The sequence below is a fragment of the Neovison vison genome, chromosome 5, assembly GCF_020171115.1.
Source record: "Neovison vison isolate M4711 chromosome 5, ASM_NN_V1, whole genome shotgun sequence".
Lineage (NCBI taxonomy): Eukaryota > Metazoa > Chordata > Mammalia > Carnivora > Mustelidae > Neogale > Neogale vison.
In genome coordinates, this window is record NC_058095.1 from 47,080,985 (window position 1) to 47,099,897 (window position 18,913).

Here is an 18,913-nt window from a genome sequence, read left to right on the forward strand (position 1 = left end):
TGTAATTCATTGTAGCTCTTGGAGTGGTTAGCAGCAGAAGCCTGCCTTCTCGATTCTATTTTTATATATTTATTCAGTTTTAGAGAAGAATGAATGAGTGAAATAATATTATGTCTTTAATTAGGAGTCTGTTGTTATTTTTCAATTAATCTGTGTCAGTAGCTCTAGCATTTGTATTAAATCATTTTCTTCATGAAAGCTTTTAATGAAGAAACAAATTGATTGTATTTATATATTGGATTCTTGCCACTACAATGTGTATTCGGTCGTGTCTTTTGAAGTATAGTTTTGCTAGTCATATTGTGGTTATTCTTTGAAACTAGTTTTTTGCGGGGGGTGATTCTTCATTTGGATGGAGGTTTTAATTTAACAAGGGTTTCTTTTTTTTTTCTTTCTTTTCCTTTTCTTCTCCTCTTTTAATTCTCGTTCTGTTTTACCCTCTTGTCTTTGTGTGAGTAATTAAGAGGAAAATGAAAGTTTCTTTCCCCATCTTCTTTGGGATAAAATCCACACCTCATGGTGTTACCTGGAGAGCCTTGCCCACTGTCTGCATCTCCAGTCTCGTCTCTGACCCCTTTCTGAAATGCACTCTGTGCTGCACTCATGCTGAACTCAGACAGCCCTTCTGTTTCCCAAGTCCATTCATTTTCTTAGCAAGCATTTATTGAGCACAGGCTCTGTGCCACTGCCCCTTGAGGGCCCAGTGATGTAGAGAGCCAAGAGGATTGTGGTGCAGTGTTCTAGGTGCGGCTGAGAGGTGTGCAGAGAGGGGCCATGGGAGCACCTTACACAGGGGACAGAGCTGAGCCTCAAAGGTTCACTGGGAGAAGAAGGGGCACAATGCGGAAAGTGTGCAGGCAGAGGGAGTGGAGATGTGTGAGAGCAGCAGTGTGAACCGAGCAGGGGAGGGAGGACCTGGAGGCTGGGGCTGGAGTAAGCCTCTGCAGGGCTTTAAGCAGGGCAGTGACAAGACTGGGTTTGTACTTTAGGTCATTAGAGTAACGATGGTGCTAATGACAGAACAGCTGACATTTACTGAAGACCTGCCAGGAGCTGGGCCTGGTGCTCAGTTCTTCATGTGCATTGGCTCAGTTAATCCTCCCAAAAAACACACGAGGCAGGTGTAGTTATTATTTCTATTTTTAAGGTGAATCCAAGGGGGACGGGTAGGGGATGGGTAAACTGGGGGAAGGGGAGTGGGAGATAGAGGCTCCCATTTATGGAATGGATAAGTCATAGGAATAAAAGGTACAACACAAGGAATATAGTCAATGATATTGTAACAGCAGTGCATGGTGACAGGTGGTAGCTGCACTCCTGGTGAGCACAGTGTAACATGTAGACTTGTGGGATCACTATGTTGCACACCTGAAACTAACGTAACACGGCATGTCAACTATACTTCGATTAAAAAAAAAAAAAAAGATGAGGAGACTGAGGCTTCCGCCAAAGTTTGCAGCCTAGAAGATGGAAGAGCTGGGACTCCACCCCAGATATGTCTGCAAAGCCATTGCTCACCACTGCCCTTCCTTCTCCATCAACCCTGAGGAGAATGGGTCAGAGAGGAGCAGGGTGGCAGGTGGTCGTGTGAACATCAATCTGGGTCAGGCATTCTGAAGGCTTGAATGAATTCAGTGCCTATAGGGATGGAGAAGAGGTAAATTTAGAAGATATCAGGGGAGTAGGACGTCCAGGTCTTGGTGATTGATGTGTTGTATGCAGTCATAGAGAGAGAGATGAAGGGGCAGTCCCTATGTTTCAACTGGGTTCATGAAGATGTCAGCCATTGAAAGAGGGAGCACGAGATAGGAGAGATTCGGGACTGGTGGGACAGAGGATAGTCCTGGAAGAGAAGAGCAGGATAATGCTGTCCCCTGTTTCTTACTGGTTGTCGAAAGTCTCTAATATGTACCGACACAATAGTCAAGTCTTGGGCCATTGGTTTTTCTCCCCCTCAGCCTGAGCGCCAGGACATGTCCTCCAGTGCACTCTTACTCTTCTGTACTTTCATCTCCCAAGACTAGGAGAATCCTAACCTCAGATCAATCCAACTGTCCACGTCTCTGCTCTTGTATTTGGGCAGCCACTCAGGGCTGAAGAAAAATGACACAGAGTGCCTCTACTGTAAGGCTTGGTCTCCCACCTCAGTTGAGCCCTTAATGATACCTGGAAGTGACCTTACATGACCCTAGTAGCAACCTTTCTAATGTTCCTCTTCCCCCCATCCCCTCCCCAATCCTTAGCAGATTCATCATATCACCCTTACATGACATTATCACCTGCTTCACAAGATAAAACTGGCTTTAAGGTTGGAACCCACTCAGAATCTTGCCCTATCCCTTCCTCAAACATGTCTGCTTCAGGCCTCTGTCACCTGCTCTGACCCGCTGGCTGGCCGCTCTGCATCCTGGGCCTGGCCTCTCAGTGACCCTCCCCTCCCCTGCCAGGCATCTTCCTTTATCTGATCCCAGATCCTCCCTCAGCAGCCCTTATCTGCAGGCAGTCAGACAGCTTCTGGCATTAGCCAGACCTGAGTTCTTCTGGCCCTGGTTTTTACCTTGTGTGTGTTTTGTGCCAATCCTATCACTTCGGCACAGTTTGACTGCTCCAGCCCAACTGGCCCACAGTTGGGGCTTTCCATGCTCTCAGTCCCTAACAGAGTATCTGCAAGTAGTGGAGATTTATTAATGTCTGAGAGAGCGAATGCAGTCTTCATAACTTGAGATATAGATGGTATGTTGGCATGTTAATGTTGAGAAATCCACTCTGCCTCGATGAGCTCTGAGAACTAATCCAGCCTAAATATTTTTTGTGTAACATTTGTTCTCAGGTGGATAATGTAACCATGTTCATAATAAGGGAAATACCAAAGGAATTTTCAAGTGACTATCATGTTTTTGAACCTGCCTGCCCAAGATAAACTGTGGTAGCTTCACAATGTGGACTTCTAAACGTCTATGGCGCATCATGTAACCTCTCCATACTTCATTTTCTCACCTGGAAAGTGATGGGCTGGATTAAATGACCTTCAGTGACCTTCCAGCTATAAAATTCAATGACTAGAGGGTCCACAGTCACAGTGTCATGCATACATCAGTTATTCATGAATCAGATAACTAGGAGTCTTGGTGGCCCAAGAGTAGCTATTAACCTGAAGCAAGCAAAAAATAAAACAAAATGGAGTTCCAAGCATCAGCAGAGACAGAAGTGACAGGATAACAGCCAAAGATACTGCAGTTTAAAATATGGTAATCAGCTGGAGTTCTTTGTATATAAGTGCTGCCTTTTCTCTCCCATCACATTTGTAACCAAAAGATATCTCTGATTTTCCTCTTGTTGCTCTGATTCCAGCCCACGTCCACGTGTGTTATCAAATCTCTTGTCTCTCTTCTTGGACTCCAGTAAACGGCCTCTCGGGTTGTCTCCCTCCCATCCAGTCTGCGTATTTCTGCTTGTTTGATCACAGTGGACATCATTTCCTATCCTATCCTTAAAACAAGCAACCAACCAACCAATCCTTCAGATGCTCTCCTTTATCTACAGAAAGAAAAAAAACAAATCTTAACTCTAAGGGTCTTCTATTTTGTCACAACATACCTAGCTGGAATTTTTCTTTAATAGTTCATTGAGTTCTAATTGGTTGCCTATTACATGCAGAGAGTATGGGAATTACATAGACATTCAACCACAATTTGCAGTCTTGATGCTTGAACATAGGGGAAGGAATATTTGAATGCAAGTTTTCAGTATTGGGGTGAAAGACCATAATCATTGACTCATTGAGAAAAGCACCCAGATTTCTTGCTGTTGGTATCCAGGGTGGATGTTGGATTGAGCACAGCAGGGATTTTATGTAGTGAAAGTGTTGCAGAAAACACCAGTGATAAGTAAGGTCTTATTTCTTTTATTTCTTTTTTATGGTCTGGGAACAGAGTTCTGAAAAAAATCAATGCTGTCAACTTTAGATAATGTTGCTTGTTTATTACTTAATAAAAGTTTAATTGTGACCATTTCATAAGTAGGAGAATATTGTGTTGTCTTCCAGGGTGGGTTTCTAAAACTTGTGGGTATAGACTCAAGACCACAGACATATTACACCCAAAGAAAGAACCTAGGAACTTCTTGTGGCAGGTCCTTCTATAATCTGAGTTATGTGCTTGTCTGTTATTTGTTATTTCCTATCTTAGATTGACATCTGTTGATGTATAAATATCTCGTTTAGATTGTAAGCTGCTTGTAGGCAGATACTAGGTCCTGTCCTTTTGATGGATTAAAGGTACAGGGCTAGAGGGGGCACCAGCTCCCCTCCAGAGGCCTTCCCATCCCTGCCTGTTGCTGAGGCTGACGCCCAGGACCCTAGGTCCCAGCCTCTGATGCCTCCACCAGGGACTTCCACCAGATGGTGCTCTTTTCCCATTTCTGTTCTTGGGTGTCACGGGCGGTATGACCCTTTGCCATTTGCCCATTTTTATAGCTCCTAGAAAGATTTGAAATCAAGTGAATCTTCCAAAGTAAGAAAAGCCTCTGCATAGGAAGTAACTACAGGGTACAGATTATTAGCATTGTTCAGAAAAGCCATCATGTATCAGTCTCTACCATGTGGCTCACTGATCAAGGTCAATTGCAAGGGGTTTTCCTAGTGTTATCAACTTGCTGTTGAAAGCCCTGCTCAATGAGGTTTCCATTTGAATTCCATTTTTAATATCAGCATAGCGCATCATTCTTTGCCATCCATTTTGAGATAGTATTACCAAGAGATGGTCAAGAGCAAAATAGAAGTCATCTCTGGATAGTGAGTAGTGCAGACAGCCTATTCATGTAGGAAGCACCACTGTTTTGGTACAAAAACCAAAGTTCAAATTTATATCCTTGAGTCATCAAGAAGAGATTTGATTTTGTTTAGCAGGTGGTTTAACGAGGCAGAGAATGTATGATGTGTTTTAAATTTCCATAAGTCACAGGTAGAATAACATGTTTAATACTTCAGTTGCAAAAAAATTCATTTAGATGTTCTAGATTTATAACATTACAGATGTTGGCCTTTGTGGGTAGCTAGTTTTATAATGCCATTACAGTCTTATTCATCTAATCCAGAGGGTCTTATCATTTTGGAGGGGAAGAGTTATTGGCATTTTTTGGAATCTAATGAGGTTTATGGACTCTTCTTCAAGGGAAAAGAAAACACGGGTTGCTTTCTACCCACGATTTTTAGGAGTTCATGAGTCTTCTGAAGCTCAACTGTGAACTCTAAGTTAAAGATGTCTGATCTAACTACTCTCTAATACTAAGCTGTCTGGCAATAATTGATTTGTTTTCTATATTGCAGTCAATAGAAAAGCAGGTACTGTGGGATTTAAGAGCTTGAGCTCTGGAACCAAGGAGACCTGGATAAAAATCTGGGTTCTGCCGTTTAATAGATATGTGGTTGTGGTCAAATTGGTTGACCTTCCTGAGTTTCAATTTCCTAATCTGTAAAATGGGAATAATAATAGTACTGATCTCATAGGGTTGTGATGAAGATTAAATAAAATAATATATATAAAACATATAAAAGTGCTGAATATACTTTTTTTATTATAATCAGGAAATGGAACTATTTTTCCTTCCTAGATATTTACAATAATATGGGGGTAGTTACAGTTGTTTTACCTCCTTCACCAGGATCTAATTAACTGGCTGAGTGGTGAAAGCTCTGAGTACTTTTCTTTTTTTTTTTAAGATTTTATTTATTTATTTGACAGACAGAGATCACAAGTAGGCAGAGAGACAGGCAGAGAGAGAGGAAGGGAAGCAGGCTCCCTGCTGAGCAGAGAGCCTGATGCAGGGTTCAATCCCAGGAACCTGAGACCATGACCTGAGCCGAAGGCATAGGCTTAATCCACTGAAGCACCCAGGCGCCCCAGCTCTGAGCACTTTTTTTTTTTTTTAAGATTTTTATTTATTTATTTATTTATGTGACAGAGAGAGATCAAAAGTAGGCGGAGAGGCAGGCAGAGAGAGAGATAGAGGGAAGCAGGCTTCCTGCTGAGCAGAGAGGCCGATGAGGGACTCAGTCCCAGTACCCTGAGATCATGACCTGAGCCGAAGGCAGCGGCTTAACCCACTGAGCCATGCGGGTGCCCTGAGTACTTTAATCTCAATAACCATGTTCATTGGTTAGTTTCATGGTCAAGAGTTTGATACTCACCTCAAACCCCCTCCCCCATCTAATGGTTAAGAGTTGATAGCTTCATTTTTAGCAGGAATCCAATGTTTTGTGATTCTTGAGTGACAAACTAGAAGTTTGTTTGCCATTTGAAAGATACTGAAATATATCTGCAGACAGACTATGTGTACTTTAGTCACCGTTTCATCCAAGGAACCAGAACAAAGGACTTGTCACATAGAAGACATTCAACAAGTATTTGTCAAATGAGTGACTGAATTCTGTTAGGGTAATAGAAAGTCTTCAGAGAAAAAATTATTTTTTCTGAATGTTTTTAAGTTAGATTATATTTTCAAGACTTTCCTTCTTAATTTGTTATTACAGTGCCCACTCTGGAATTAGTTGTTAGGATTAGAAACTTGTCTGCCTTATTACCAGCTGTGTAAACCATGGGCAAGTCATCTCACCTCTCAATACCTTGTTTTCCTTATTTATAAAATGGAAATAATAAGAGGGCTATAGTTTGGAGGAATGAGTTCATATAAGAGAAGTGTTTAGGACAGTGCCCACAATATAAGTGAGAAGTCTTAACATTGTTGTTATTTGTCATTACTGTTACTGCTTCTGTAGTAGCCTCAAGATCCCCTCACTATAGTGAATCCCATTTATTTGTTGTTACCTTTCCCTAAACTAAAGTTTGCTGAAAATCTCTCTAAATTTAGAAGCACAAATAGCAAACTTTGCCTCCCATGTAATGTAACACACACTAGACCCTATTTTGCAGAGCCAACAAAATGTTAGGAAATTTTGTTCTTCCATTTTCATTTTTGGAGGATCATGTAAAGATGGATTTATTTTGACCGAATGTGAAAACAATAATCATCAATATGGTTGCAGCAATTTCTGTCTTCTCATTCTGTACTCATATTTTTCCGGCTCCAAATGTCATTTGCATGGACCTGATGATGTTGAGTATGGATATTACAGCGGAGTGATAGCTTCCTTTTCATATTGAAGCTGAAGCTTCAAAGGGAAGATTAAAGAAGTGTTTGTTATCTATCTGCACAGGCCTGATATGAAATTCTCAGAGGCCTTTGGGATAAACACAACTCTGTGTGTGTGTGTGTGTGTGTGTGTGCACGTGCGTGTGTTTGTATGCCTTTTCTTCTATGTAATTCTATTGTGGTGTTTGTATTTTGGTTTAAAATGTCTAGTTTCAGACTTGTTGGAGTCTCTAGCTAAGGGATAATTGTTTTCAGAGCGAGGGATAAGAATTAGAAGATGGGAGCAGGGTTTGACTAAATGCCTCCTAAGGAGTGTAGAATTCTCTAGTGTGGGGTCATCTTTCCAGAGAATGAGATGAAGGCCATCCATAGGATATGTTTAATGAGACAAGATCAGGACTTTTGATGTATTGTGCCCAGTGGAGACTAATCCACGGTGCCCTCCAGTGAGGGACAAGATTGCTCACCTTTTGGCCTTGCCTTTTAGAGGTATATTCTGTGTGTGTGTGTGTGTGTTTGCACGCGTGCGTGTGCGTGTGCACGTACACAAACTTTCTTTAGGATTGTTGCACAATTAAGATTTAGAGTAACATGGGAGGGTAGCAGGATTGTTTTACACCTTCTGAAAGCGAAGGAAACTAACATTTCACTTCATGCCATTCCACATCAAGTTCTACATCTGATTTTTTACTGACAGAAATATTTAATTACAGCATCATCAAGATTAAGGCAGATTCTGCTATTTAGCATCAACTCAGTAGACCTGCCACTTTATTTAATTCTTTTAAGTTGAATTCTTTCTCTGTAATCAGCCTCCGTAGGCTACAGCTATGATTGGCAGAAGCGATACTCTCAGTGTGTGTGAACTTAAAAGATCTTCTTAACTAAGAAGAAAAACCAGGAAACCAGCATCACTCTACAATAGGCAGAGAAGGGGACTGAAAATATGTGTGCACATTGGAGTGGGGATTTTGGGAAAAAGCAGAGATTGAGATTATCAATAACATGTTTCACCTATTTAACAATTGGCCAAAAGTTGGCCTTTTAACTGCCACAAGCACGGCTCCATTTTTTTTCCTCAGTCAACAAATGAGAATAATATCAGTTAGTGAAGTTCCTGCTATTGCCATCGTATACATTTTGGAAGGAGAAGTACACCCACACCCTCCTGCCCTACCCGCCCCCCCACACTTGCACCAGACTTACATTCTAATTTCTATTTATATTGAAATGGAGGTTGAGTAATGATTGGAATCAAAGGCTGGAGCAGCGCCTCCAGAGGAGATGGGAAACAGCAAGAACATGGAAAATGGCTCGCCCCTTTGATGATTTGCTTGATTAACTGTGTTTTAGAGAAAAGAGTTTGGTGGAGGGGCGCTTGGGTGGCTCAGTCGTTAAGCATCTGCCTTCGGCTCGGGTCATGATGACCGAGTCCTGGGATCGAGCCCCGCATCGGTTCCCTGCTTCGCAGGAAGCCTGCTTCTCCCTCTCCCACTCCCCCTGCTCATGTTCCTTCTCTCGCTGTCTCTCTCTCTGTCAGATAAATAAATAAAATCTTTAAAAAAAAAAAAAAAAGAGTTTGGTGGAAAAACTCTTCACCCTGGCCAGGTAGAGTGGGAAGCTGCACCATCTGCTACGGGGAGATCGGCCCGTCATACTAATATATAAAACTTGTTTTAAGTTACCGCCACTCTCAAGCTATGTATGCCTTCCTATTGACATGGACACCCTTCTTTCCAGCTGCTGCAGCTTTGCCTTTCCCACTCCTCCCTCTCCCCCTCTCCACTGCAGATGTCATAGCTGTCCTGAACTTTCCATGCCTTGTCATCCAAGTATCTTACATTTCCCTTCACCTGATTGACAGCCCAGAACTCCTCTGGGAAAAGAAAGGAATAAGAAAAGTCAACCAGGAGGCTTCTCCATCTTCTTCTTTATCTCTGATAATTCATCTTCTCTTCTTTATCTCTGATAATTTCCCACAAATACATCTCTGGATTATGGCAACATACTCCCACTTATCTCCTACTTCTCTTTTTCCTGAACTTTAGTCTTATAAAGAAATAACCCAGATATCCACTGGAATGACATTTGTCTCTAAAGTAGCCTCACCTTATTTCAGTCATGTGTGTTAAAAGATGCACCTCATTATTGCCCATGTATTGCCTTTTTCTTAATCTTTTATTTTAGGTTATAGATTCTTTCAAGAATTTGACTTAAAAAAGTGTTCAAATGAACATATACATTCCTGAGAGGTCAAGATGAGGATAGAAAGTATTTATTCTATTTAGTGGCATGGAATTATGTCCATAGCAAGAATTAACATGTGGTTACTATAAGCAAGATTGGAGTATGTTGAGGAGTGAGTGGGAGGTGGGAGTAGGAGAAAACAGAAGCTACAGACAACAATTTTTGAAAATTTCACTGTGATGTGAAGGGAAGAGGACAGCAGAAGGAGGGATATGAAGAGAGTGAGGGAGGCTTTGCTTTATTTTTATGTGAGCATAAATACTGATGGAAAGGGCCAAGTTGAGAGGAAGAGGTTGAATATATACAAGAGAAAATCAATATAGAATAATGCAAGGTTCCTGTGAAGGCAGGAGGAAATGGAATCCAAAGTACAATAGACTTTTGTGGGTAGCCACCATATAGAACTTTGTTTCTATGGGGGAAATGCAATTTACATTCCAAATAAGTGACTTACAAATGATCCTTTCTGCCACTGCCATTTCATTAGTTTGAAGACTTGAGGGGTTATTGGTTTTGCCAATAATATCCCAAAAATAAAAGAGGAGGTGTGGGTGGACAATGATACAGTGGACTGCAAGGACCCCAGTCTTGGCACAGACACTAAAATGCTAGGTGACCTTGAGCCAGTTATGCATGCTTCACCTGTAAAATAAAGAATTTAGACCTAGAAGTATTTGAGGATATGTTTTGGGTGGGTGATGTTTTTGGTTGTTGTAACTGGGGGTGCCACTGGTATTAGGTGCTGAGGACCAGCGATGCTGATTGTACAAGACTGGTTATTACAACAAAGAGTTGTCACACTCCAAGCCTGTAGAGCTCCTGATGAGAAACTCTGGACCATGGCTAGGTAACCTCTTAGGACCCCCTAAGGACCCAGCAACATGGTCAAAACTGTCTCCGGAGTCACAATGAGTTAAAAGTCACTGAGAATCTTTCGACTCTCAAGAACAACCCTTTCATTTTTCTCAAAGTGGGTAGTGGTTTGGCTGGTTATTCACTGTTTAGCAAACTTTTTGGAGTAGATGCTGTCTCTACCATATGCCAACCAAGATTGAAATACAAGTTTGACTTATCTCCATTCTTTTCTTTGTATTTCAGGTACTATTGGGATATTCAGCCCCAAGGTGAGTGCTTTTTAGCCATTTATGGTTTTACACTAAAAATGTGTGGATGGTATTGTTTACTTCTGCATCTTCTAAATAAGCTTCTACACAGAGTGGCATTAGGCATTGCTAAGGAAAGTTAGTGGAGTGTTTAATTAATCTTCACCCTGCTGGGCTCCCCTGCCCTGCTTTTTAGCAACAAGAGGCTCAGATGCATCTGCCTTCTGAGTGGATTGGTGTTAGATTATTTTACAGAGCCAAAGCTATAATATGCATTTACTCCTTAAGCTTTGTCAGATGCCAACAGGATCTACTAACATTCAAATAAAATGGTGGCCGAGTCCATAATAAAAACCTTGGGAGGGATCCAACTCAGCTAATTCTTCATTTGCTCCAGAAATAAATTCCAGTATGTTACCTCCTTGGTCACTGTGCTCTTCCACACAGCTTGCCTGTCTGGCAGCCCAGAAATGTCAGAAATGGAGTAGTATTGAAATTCCCACTAGAACAGTGTTATCACATTTTAATATGAGCCTCACTGAAGTCTCGGTGCTTCTAATTGCTTTCAAACCATTGTTTTCTGCTTTTGCTTGATGAACCCAGCATCTGGCATGATTCTAAAAACTACAACAGACAGCTGTGTGCAAAATTAAAAAAAAAAAAAAGAGGATTAGAACATATTCTTAAAAGGTTCAAAATTAAAATTCTTTTTTCCAAACTCAGTTTGAAAGGATATCTTTAAAGTATATGTATTCTTTCTTTTAATACTCTGGTTGAGAATGTCAGAAACATCATTCTGAATATTAACTCTTAACCTATTATAAATGGCTTTTTTAAAATTTTCTCAGAGAATCAGGGAGAGTTTTAGATCAAGCTTACAAATAGCTTTATGAACTATTTTGCTCTAAAATTTTTTTAAATCGATTGTAAACTTTCCAGTTTTTCTATTCTCTTAATATTGTCAATGTATCCTTTCTCTGTGAGGATAATACCTAAGAGAAATTCAAATTGTGAGGAATAATACTAGTTTTATGAAAATTTTAATTTTCCCAGATCATACTTTTATGTATTTCAAGTCTATTTAAGATTGTCTTTAAAATCAAACTTTAAGGGGCGCCTGGGTGGCTCAGTGGGTTAAAGCCTCTGCCTTTGGCTCAGGTCATGATCTCAGGGTCCTAGGATCCAGCCCGGCATTGAGCTCTCTGCTCAGCGGGGAGCCTGCTTCCTCCTCTCTCTCTGCCTGCCTCTCTGCCTACTTGGGATCTCTGTCTGTCAAATAAATAAATAAAATCTTTTAAAAAAAATCAAACTTTAAGAAATAAAAAAATCTTTCATGTTTAAATCTTTTTGACTCTTGTAAGTTGGTCATAGTATTTATAATGTTTTAAATAATGTGATGTGATGTTACTGTGTATCTCGCTGTCCTAATGCACTTATGGCTAAAAAAACAGACTGGGAACAGAGAATTCTATGTAACAATGTAGCAGTTTTGCTTTGCAAAGTGTGAAATATGCTATTCAGGCAATGGCCCTGTATAGTTCAGGGTTTAACAGATGTTAACCAAAATCCACAGGGGGCAAAACATGAATGTGAACTGGCAGAAACGAATGGAACTGTGAGGGTAGAATTAATTACCTAAAGGAGAAATAAAGAATACATGTCAGAGCTATGGTATAGTAATGTTGAAAAGAGAAGAGAATTTTGGAGTAGAACACAAGAGACTATACGGGGCTACGAAGACAAAGCGCACATCTTACCAGGTTCTTGTAACAGTGGCATTGTAGTCATTCTCAGGTTGATGGCAACTTCCACGCAGCCTTTCTCTCTTAGAAAGAGGAAGAGGTAGAGCAGCCAAGGGGACAATTGAAGAGTTTTCTTAGAACAGAAAACTGTATTTGCTTCTCAACAATGATTGGATATATGTGGCAAATTCTTTGCTCATTTAGAAGTAAATGTAAGGAAAGATCAAGTTGGAAAACCCATAGTGTCTTGGCCCCAACCTTGCTTCTCCCCCTAAGATATTTGGGGGGGGGGAGGTTATCTTTTACCTTGCTCTTTCGATTGGATCTTAGCTGATTGCTAAGTGCTTCAAGAAACTGCCAGGGTGTGTGGGAGCACTAACAGGTCTCTGTAAGGTACTATAGGACAGTTTAGGAATATGAAAAGTATAGGAATATGTAAATAAGAGAACAGCTGGCAGAAGAATTTAAAAAGCTCTAGACGACTAGGTAGTATTAGGAAAAGAGTGAGAAAGGACAGAAATGATGACCTCAGATTTCCTTATCATTTTTATCTGTAGCAGGATCCTTGTACAGGAAGATGATGGGATGAATCTTATCAACTCCAGACATTTGCCTAAATACACACTTGTGTTCTTCAGGATATTTGGACTAAACTAGAATCTGGTATCTGGAAGGAAAATAGTTCTTCTTTTTTTTTTTTAAGATTTTATTTATGAACAGGGGGTTGTGAAGCAGAAGAAAAGAGAGAAGCATATGCCCCACTGAACAGGGGAGACCGCTGCAGGGGCTCAATCTTAGGGCCCCAGAATCATGACCTGAGCCAAAGGCAGATGCTTAACCAGCTGAGCCACCCTGGTGCCCCAGGGGTGGGATTTTATAAAAAATCCCTTCTTTATAAATCTCTTTAGTAGCCTATATTTAAACAACTGGTTATGGAAAAGTCTGTGATGAGTTGGTACAATGTGCTTTAAAGCTTACCCTCTAAAGAAAGATGCTAGGAGAATGGCCTACCTAGGCATAGAGAAGTTTGCAAATAAAATTTTTCTTGTCCATCATTCCATTCAATCCCAGGTTTAATATGGTGGAGGAGTGACTATTGAATAGTGTCAGGGAGAGTCTTGTCTCTGTTCTAGAGAAGAAACTTGGTATGGTAGAAAGAGCATGGATAGGGGCACTTGGGTAGCTCAGTTGTTAAGCATCTGTCTTTGGCTCAGGTCATGATCCAGAGTCCAGGGGTGGAGCCCCGCATTGAGCCATGCATCAAGCCCCACATCAGGCTCCCTGCTTGATAGGAAGCCTGCTTCTCCCTCTCCCATTCCCCCTGCTTGTGTTCCTGTTCTCATTATCAGGTAAATAAATAAAATCTTGGAGGGAAAAAAAAAAAAGAAAGAAAAAAAGAAAGAGCATGGACATTGAGGCTTGACAGACCTAGTTCAAATCCCACCTATACCATTTAGCTAAAGGTCATGTGACATTAGCAAATCACTTAATTGCTCTGAAAGTCAGTTGCCTCATCTATCTATAAATGGAGGATCTGCCAGACACTGTGCTAAGATCTTTATATACACTATCTTACTTAATTCTCAGAATAGCCCTATGAAGTAGGTACTAATACACCCATTTGACAGACATGGGCACAGAGGCACAGAGAGGTTAAGAATCATTCAAGATCATGCCCCTCAAAGATTCTAACTTGGTTAGGCTGACTCCATAGCATTTGCTTTTTAAAAAGTAATAGCTTTTTTGAGAAATAATTCATATAACATTAAATTTACCCTTTTAAAGTATACAAGTCAGTGGTTTTGTTAGTATAGTCACTGAGCTGTGCACTCATCACCACTCTCTAGATTCAGAACATTTTTGTGACCCCAATAAGAAACTCCATACTCATTCATAGTTTCAAAGCCCATGCTCTCTGTCACTGTATTTTACTGTCTGTTGCAGTGGTGTTATGAGGACTGGTGGTAACATGTGTAAGTCCTAGCATGGAATCTGGACAGTAAGAAAATGTAGATTGTATTTATGACAATGTTAATGGCAATTCTTTCCCTCACATTTCCACCCAAATTTTCTTATTGGTCCACTGTCACCTTCATGAATGATTTTCATTAATAAAGAATGAAACATGGGGAAAATAAAACATAATCCAAATAATTTATTACTTTAATGTGGAAGGAACATAAATGAAAGAGCTCTTTTAATGAGCTCAAATAGGATTGGAGAAACTGGGACAGGCTTTTTATTTTTATTTTTTAATAAGAGATAGATTCCTTTGACAATTCAAGTCCTGTTTGCTTTAAGAACTTTTTTTTCCTTAATGTTTCACTTAAAGTTACAAAGAAAATTCACTGGAATCTTTACCTTGGAGCTTTTACCATTTCATTAATCAGATACCCAAAACATGATACTGATCAGATGTTAAACACACATTAGTTTTACCTTTCAGATACGGTGACAGTATAACTCTATGGTATTGAGCAAACTGATTTACTTCATTATGTTTAGTTTCCCTTTTTATAAAATGAGTTAATTATCAACAGAGTCTAATCAAATTTGAATTACAAGGTATAATGTTTATAATTAAAAATGTATTTCTAGAAAAACATCATCATGAATATTAGAAAAATTGCCCACCATGGGCCCAGAATCTAAAGCAAATTATATAATATTTAAATAAAAAATTAAAGAAAGACCTTACATATATATATAAATACATATAACAAAATCATATATTTTTATCCAAAGGTCACTCAAATTACATTTGTGATAGTGGTAAATATAAACCAGTAAAATTTCTTGCCAGCTTTCTGAGTGTTTTCCTGAATGGTGTAGAGAGTTTCTGAGAAAATGATCCAGTATGAAACATGAAACATGAAAAATTTCCACTGTGTGAATCTTAAAAATCTTATGAAATGGCAAGCCTATATCCCTTGTCAATGTAAACTGATGCCTAAAAATACAGCTTAGCAAAAGCAAATAATGCAAAGTGACTAAAGAAATTATTATTTTAAAGCCTTATTAACCATAGATTAAAAGAGATTTAAAAGGCATATCAACTAATGTGTGGGCCTCAGTTTCATCTTGAGTCAGATAAAATGTAACAAGTTGTAGCTATGAGAGAATTAGAAATGTGAACATTTATTTTATCTTAAGAATCTACTTTTGAGGGCGCCTGGGTGGCTCAGTGGGTTAAGCCGCTGCCTTCGGCTCAGGTCATGATCTCAGGGTCCTGGGATCGAGTCCCGCATCAGGCTTTCTGCTCAGCAGGGAGCCTGCTTCCCTCTATCTCTCTCTCTGCCTGCCTCTCGGCCTACTTGTGATCTCTCTCTGTCAAATAAATAAATAAAATCTTAAAAAAAAAAAAGAATCTACTTTTGATTATGTCAAACTAAAAAGCTTTTGCACAGCAAAGGAAACCATCAACAAAAAGAAAAGGCAACCTACAGGATGCCTGGGTGGCTCAGTCGGTTAAGCGTCTGCCTTTGTCTCAGGTCTTGATCCCAGGGTCCTGGGGTCAAGCCCTGACTGGAGCTCCCTGCTCCTCCAGGAGTCTGCTTCTCCCTCCCCCACTGTCCCTCCGCCTGGCTCCTGCACTCTCATGCTCTCTCCCTCTTTCTCTCAAATGAATAAATAAAATCTTAAAAAAATAAAGATGATGAGGTATATTATACAACAGAATATTACATAGCCATCAGAAAGAATGAAATCTTGCCATTTATGACAACATGGATGGATCTAGAGGGTTTTATACTAAGTGAAGTTAGAGCGAGACAAATACCATGTGATTTTACTTCCATGTAGAATCTAAAAAACAAATGAACAAACAAAAAGCAGAGACAGACTCATAGATAAAGGAAACAAACTGTTGGCTACCAGAGTGAGTGAAATAAGTGAAGGGGATTAAAAGGTACAAACTTCCAGTTATGAAATACATAATTGTTGGGCATGTCAGGTACAGCATAGGGAATAGAGTCAATAATATCATAACTTTCTATGGTGACAGATGCTAACTAGACTTACCTTGGGGTCCATTTCATAATATATATAAATATTGAATCACAATTATATACCCTGGCAATTAATAGAAGATTATGTGTCAATTATACTTCAATTTAAAAAAATCTGTTGTTAATTTTTAAGGTGTGACAATGGTGTTATGCTTATATATATTTTTTTAAAGATTCCTTATCTTGGAAAGACACACACTGTGATATTTAAAGTTAAAATAAAAGATGTCTGACATCTGCTAGTCAAAATAATATTTTGAGTATCAAAATAATCAATATTCAAAATACTATGGGAGAGAAAGAAAGAAATGGAGTGGGGGTTTACATGAGACAAGATGGACCATAAATTGACTCTTGTTGAAGATGGATGATGTATACAAGGGAGTTTATTACACTGTTTTGTCCACTTTTGTATACATTTAAAATTCTTCATAATGCAAAGATAAAAGGAAAAGAAATCCAGGTTGAGATTAATAACAATATGTGACGTTATCCTTTTATTTCTACTGGGAGACCTAGTATGTTAATACATAAAATACCTTATGTATCATAGACAGAAAATACATAGAATTGTTAGCTTTTACAAAAATTTCAAGTTTAATATTTTATAATGGCAAAAGCATGAGTTTGGACATCAGACCTGAATTTGAATCCCAGCTTCTCTACTTACAAACTATGTGAGTGATGGCAAGTGACATAACCTCTTCATCTACAAAATATTGCTAATCATATCTACCTTACAGATATCGGGAGTTGTAAAGAATTATAGTGAGATGATGAACTCATGAGGAGGACTTGCCACCTGGTAGTCACTTACTAAAGTGGAAGCAAGTATTATTTTTATATTTCAAAGTAAGGCTTTGAGAGTAAATCCATATACAGAACTTAAACTGTATATATCACATGTCCTCCCATAAAATTCATTCATTCCAGCTGAACCCTAGTATAAGGCTACATACATATTTGTGAGGCACTTATAGGATGTGTGTTCAGAATTTTTATTGGTAGACACTTCAGAGGTTAGATCCATGAGCCATGGATCTGTAATGTCTGAGACATGCTGAATCGAAGCATAGATGTCATTTAACTTCTCGTCTCTTACTATCGCATACTTGGAGCATGTAGTTATGACAGCTACAAGAAGCAAACCATTAAAGCAGCAAAGAAACACCGTTTTTGCACTAAAAAAGGAGAAAAGGGTTTCCCTTTGAAGTTGAAGAGGAGTGTTTTTAAATTAATGGAGTGTACAGTGATTTTACCAAGTTTTATTTATGAAAATACTCTTTGCATTCATGCCAAAAGGTTTTAGCACAGTCGTAAGTAGGATTTATACAAAGAAACACAGCCCAAATTTATGATGTGTTTGCAACTGTAAGAAAAAGTCTGAATTTACAATATTTGTAATTTATTGTTAAATATCTTTCTATCACTATTCCTGGAATGCTAATATTTTATAAACACAAGTGTTGGTTATGAACCTAGAATATCCTAACCTATACTACTTTTTATAAAGAAATCTTCCAGAATGTTTTCTATGTCTTGGGGATTTAATGGCAGGAAATACACCCAGGACGAATACTCCTGCCTCTGGCTTTAGCCCAACCTTTTAGCATCAACAATCTTGACAGCTGCTTTTGTGACTTGACTTCCTTTAGGCCTTTCCCCCTTTCCTTATTTGCTACATTTTATACAAATTAATCTGTGGAAAGTGGATATACACACAAGTTGCTTTTGAAGTTAATTACTGACTTTGATACCTTTTCAAATATTTTACATCCTATACATCTACTGTTTGGTTTTTTTTTTTTTTAAAGGGTGGACAAGTGTACTTTAAAATTAATACACTGTTTTATAACAATTGTCAAAAAGAATATTTTTTTAAGTGAAAAGACTTGGTTTTTTTTCTTTTCAATGTTAAATTTTCTCAGCTTTTATGTTCTTTCTAAATGCCCTTTTCTGGAGTAGATGATATTGAAACAAAAGAAAAAGAACTGAATTTCATGTAGTTGAAGGAAGAGATCATTGGAATCAGATGCTGCTGCTTTCTAGAATATGCTTTCTAGCATATACTCTACACAGTATATTATGTACAAATATTGTTTGGAATAGCAAAGATTCCAAACAGCCCGAATGTCCAGCATTAGGGGACTGGTTAAGTAAATTATGTCACATTCATTTACTGGAATGTTACATATAGGTTAAAAGAACATAATATATATATATGTGTGTAACATGTGCAGCTCTCCAAGGTATATGGTTAAGTGAAAAGGCAATTTAGACACATATAGTACAATTTGTTTCTGTGTGTATATACACTCACCTTGTACAGACTATTTTTTGGAAGCATGTAACCTCTGCTGAGGGGGCTAGCTATATGAGTGGAAGAGAGAAACTTCATTATTTATATCCTTTGGTACTGTTTGGATTTTCACCATATGCATGTATTATTATTATTATTTTTTTACTAAAAATTGGTTAAAGTGAAAAATGAGATAAATTGATATATGCTGATATGGAAGAACTTCAAAGATAAATGAATAGGAGGAAAAGCAGAATACAGAACTGGACAAATGCTAACATTTGTTTAAAAAAAAACACCACTAATGCAGACACTTGTTATATTTAGATAGAAAATTTATAGAATACCCAAAAAGCCTCACAGTGG

At 38.8% G+C, this 18,913-nt stretch overlaps 1 protein-coding gene across 1 annotated transcript in view; it reads left to right on the top strand.

The window, feature by feature from the left end:
- Positions 1-18,913, top strand: part of SKAP1 (src kinase associated phosphoprotein 1) — a 268,220-nt gene that overhangs the window by 37,177 nt on the left and 212,130 nt on the right. Inside the window, exon 3 of the mRNA XM_044250249.1 lies at positions 10,495-10,520. Coding sequence (XP_044106184.1) covers positions 10,495-10,520 — 26 coding nt within the window. The remainder of the gene's footprint in view (positions 1-10,494; positions 10,521-18,913) is intronic.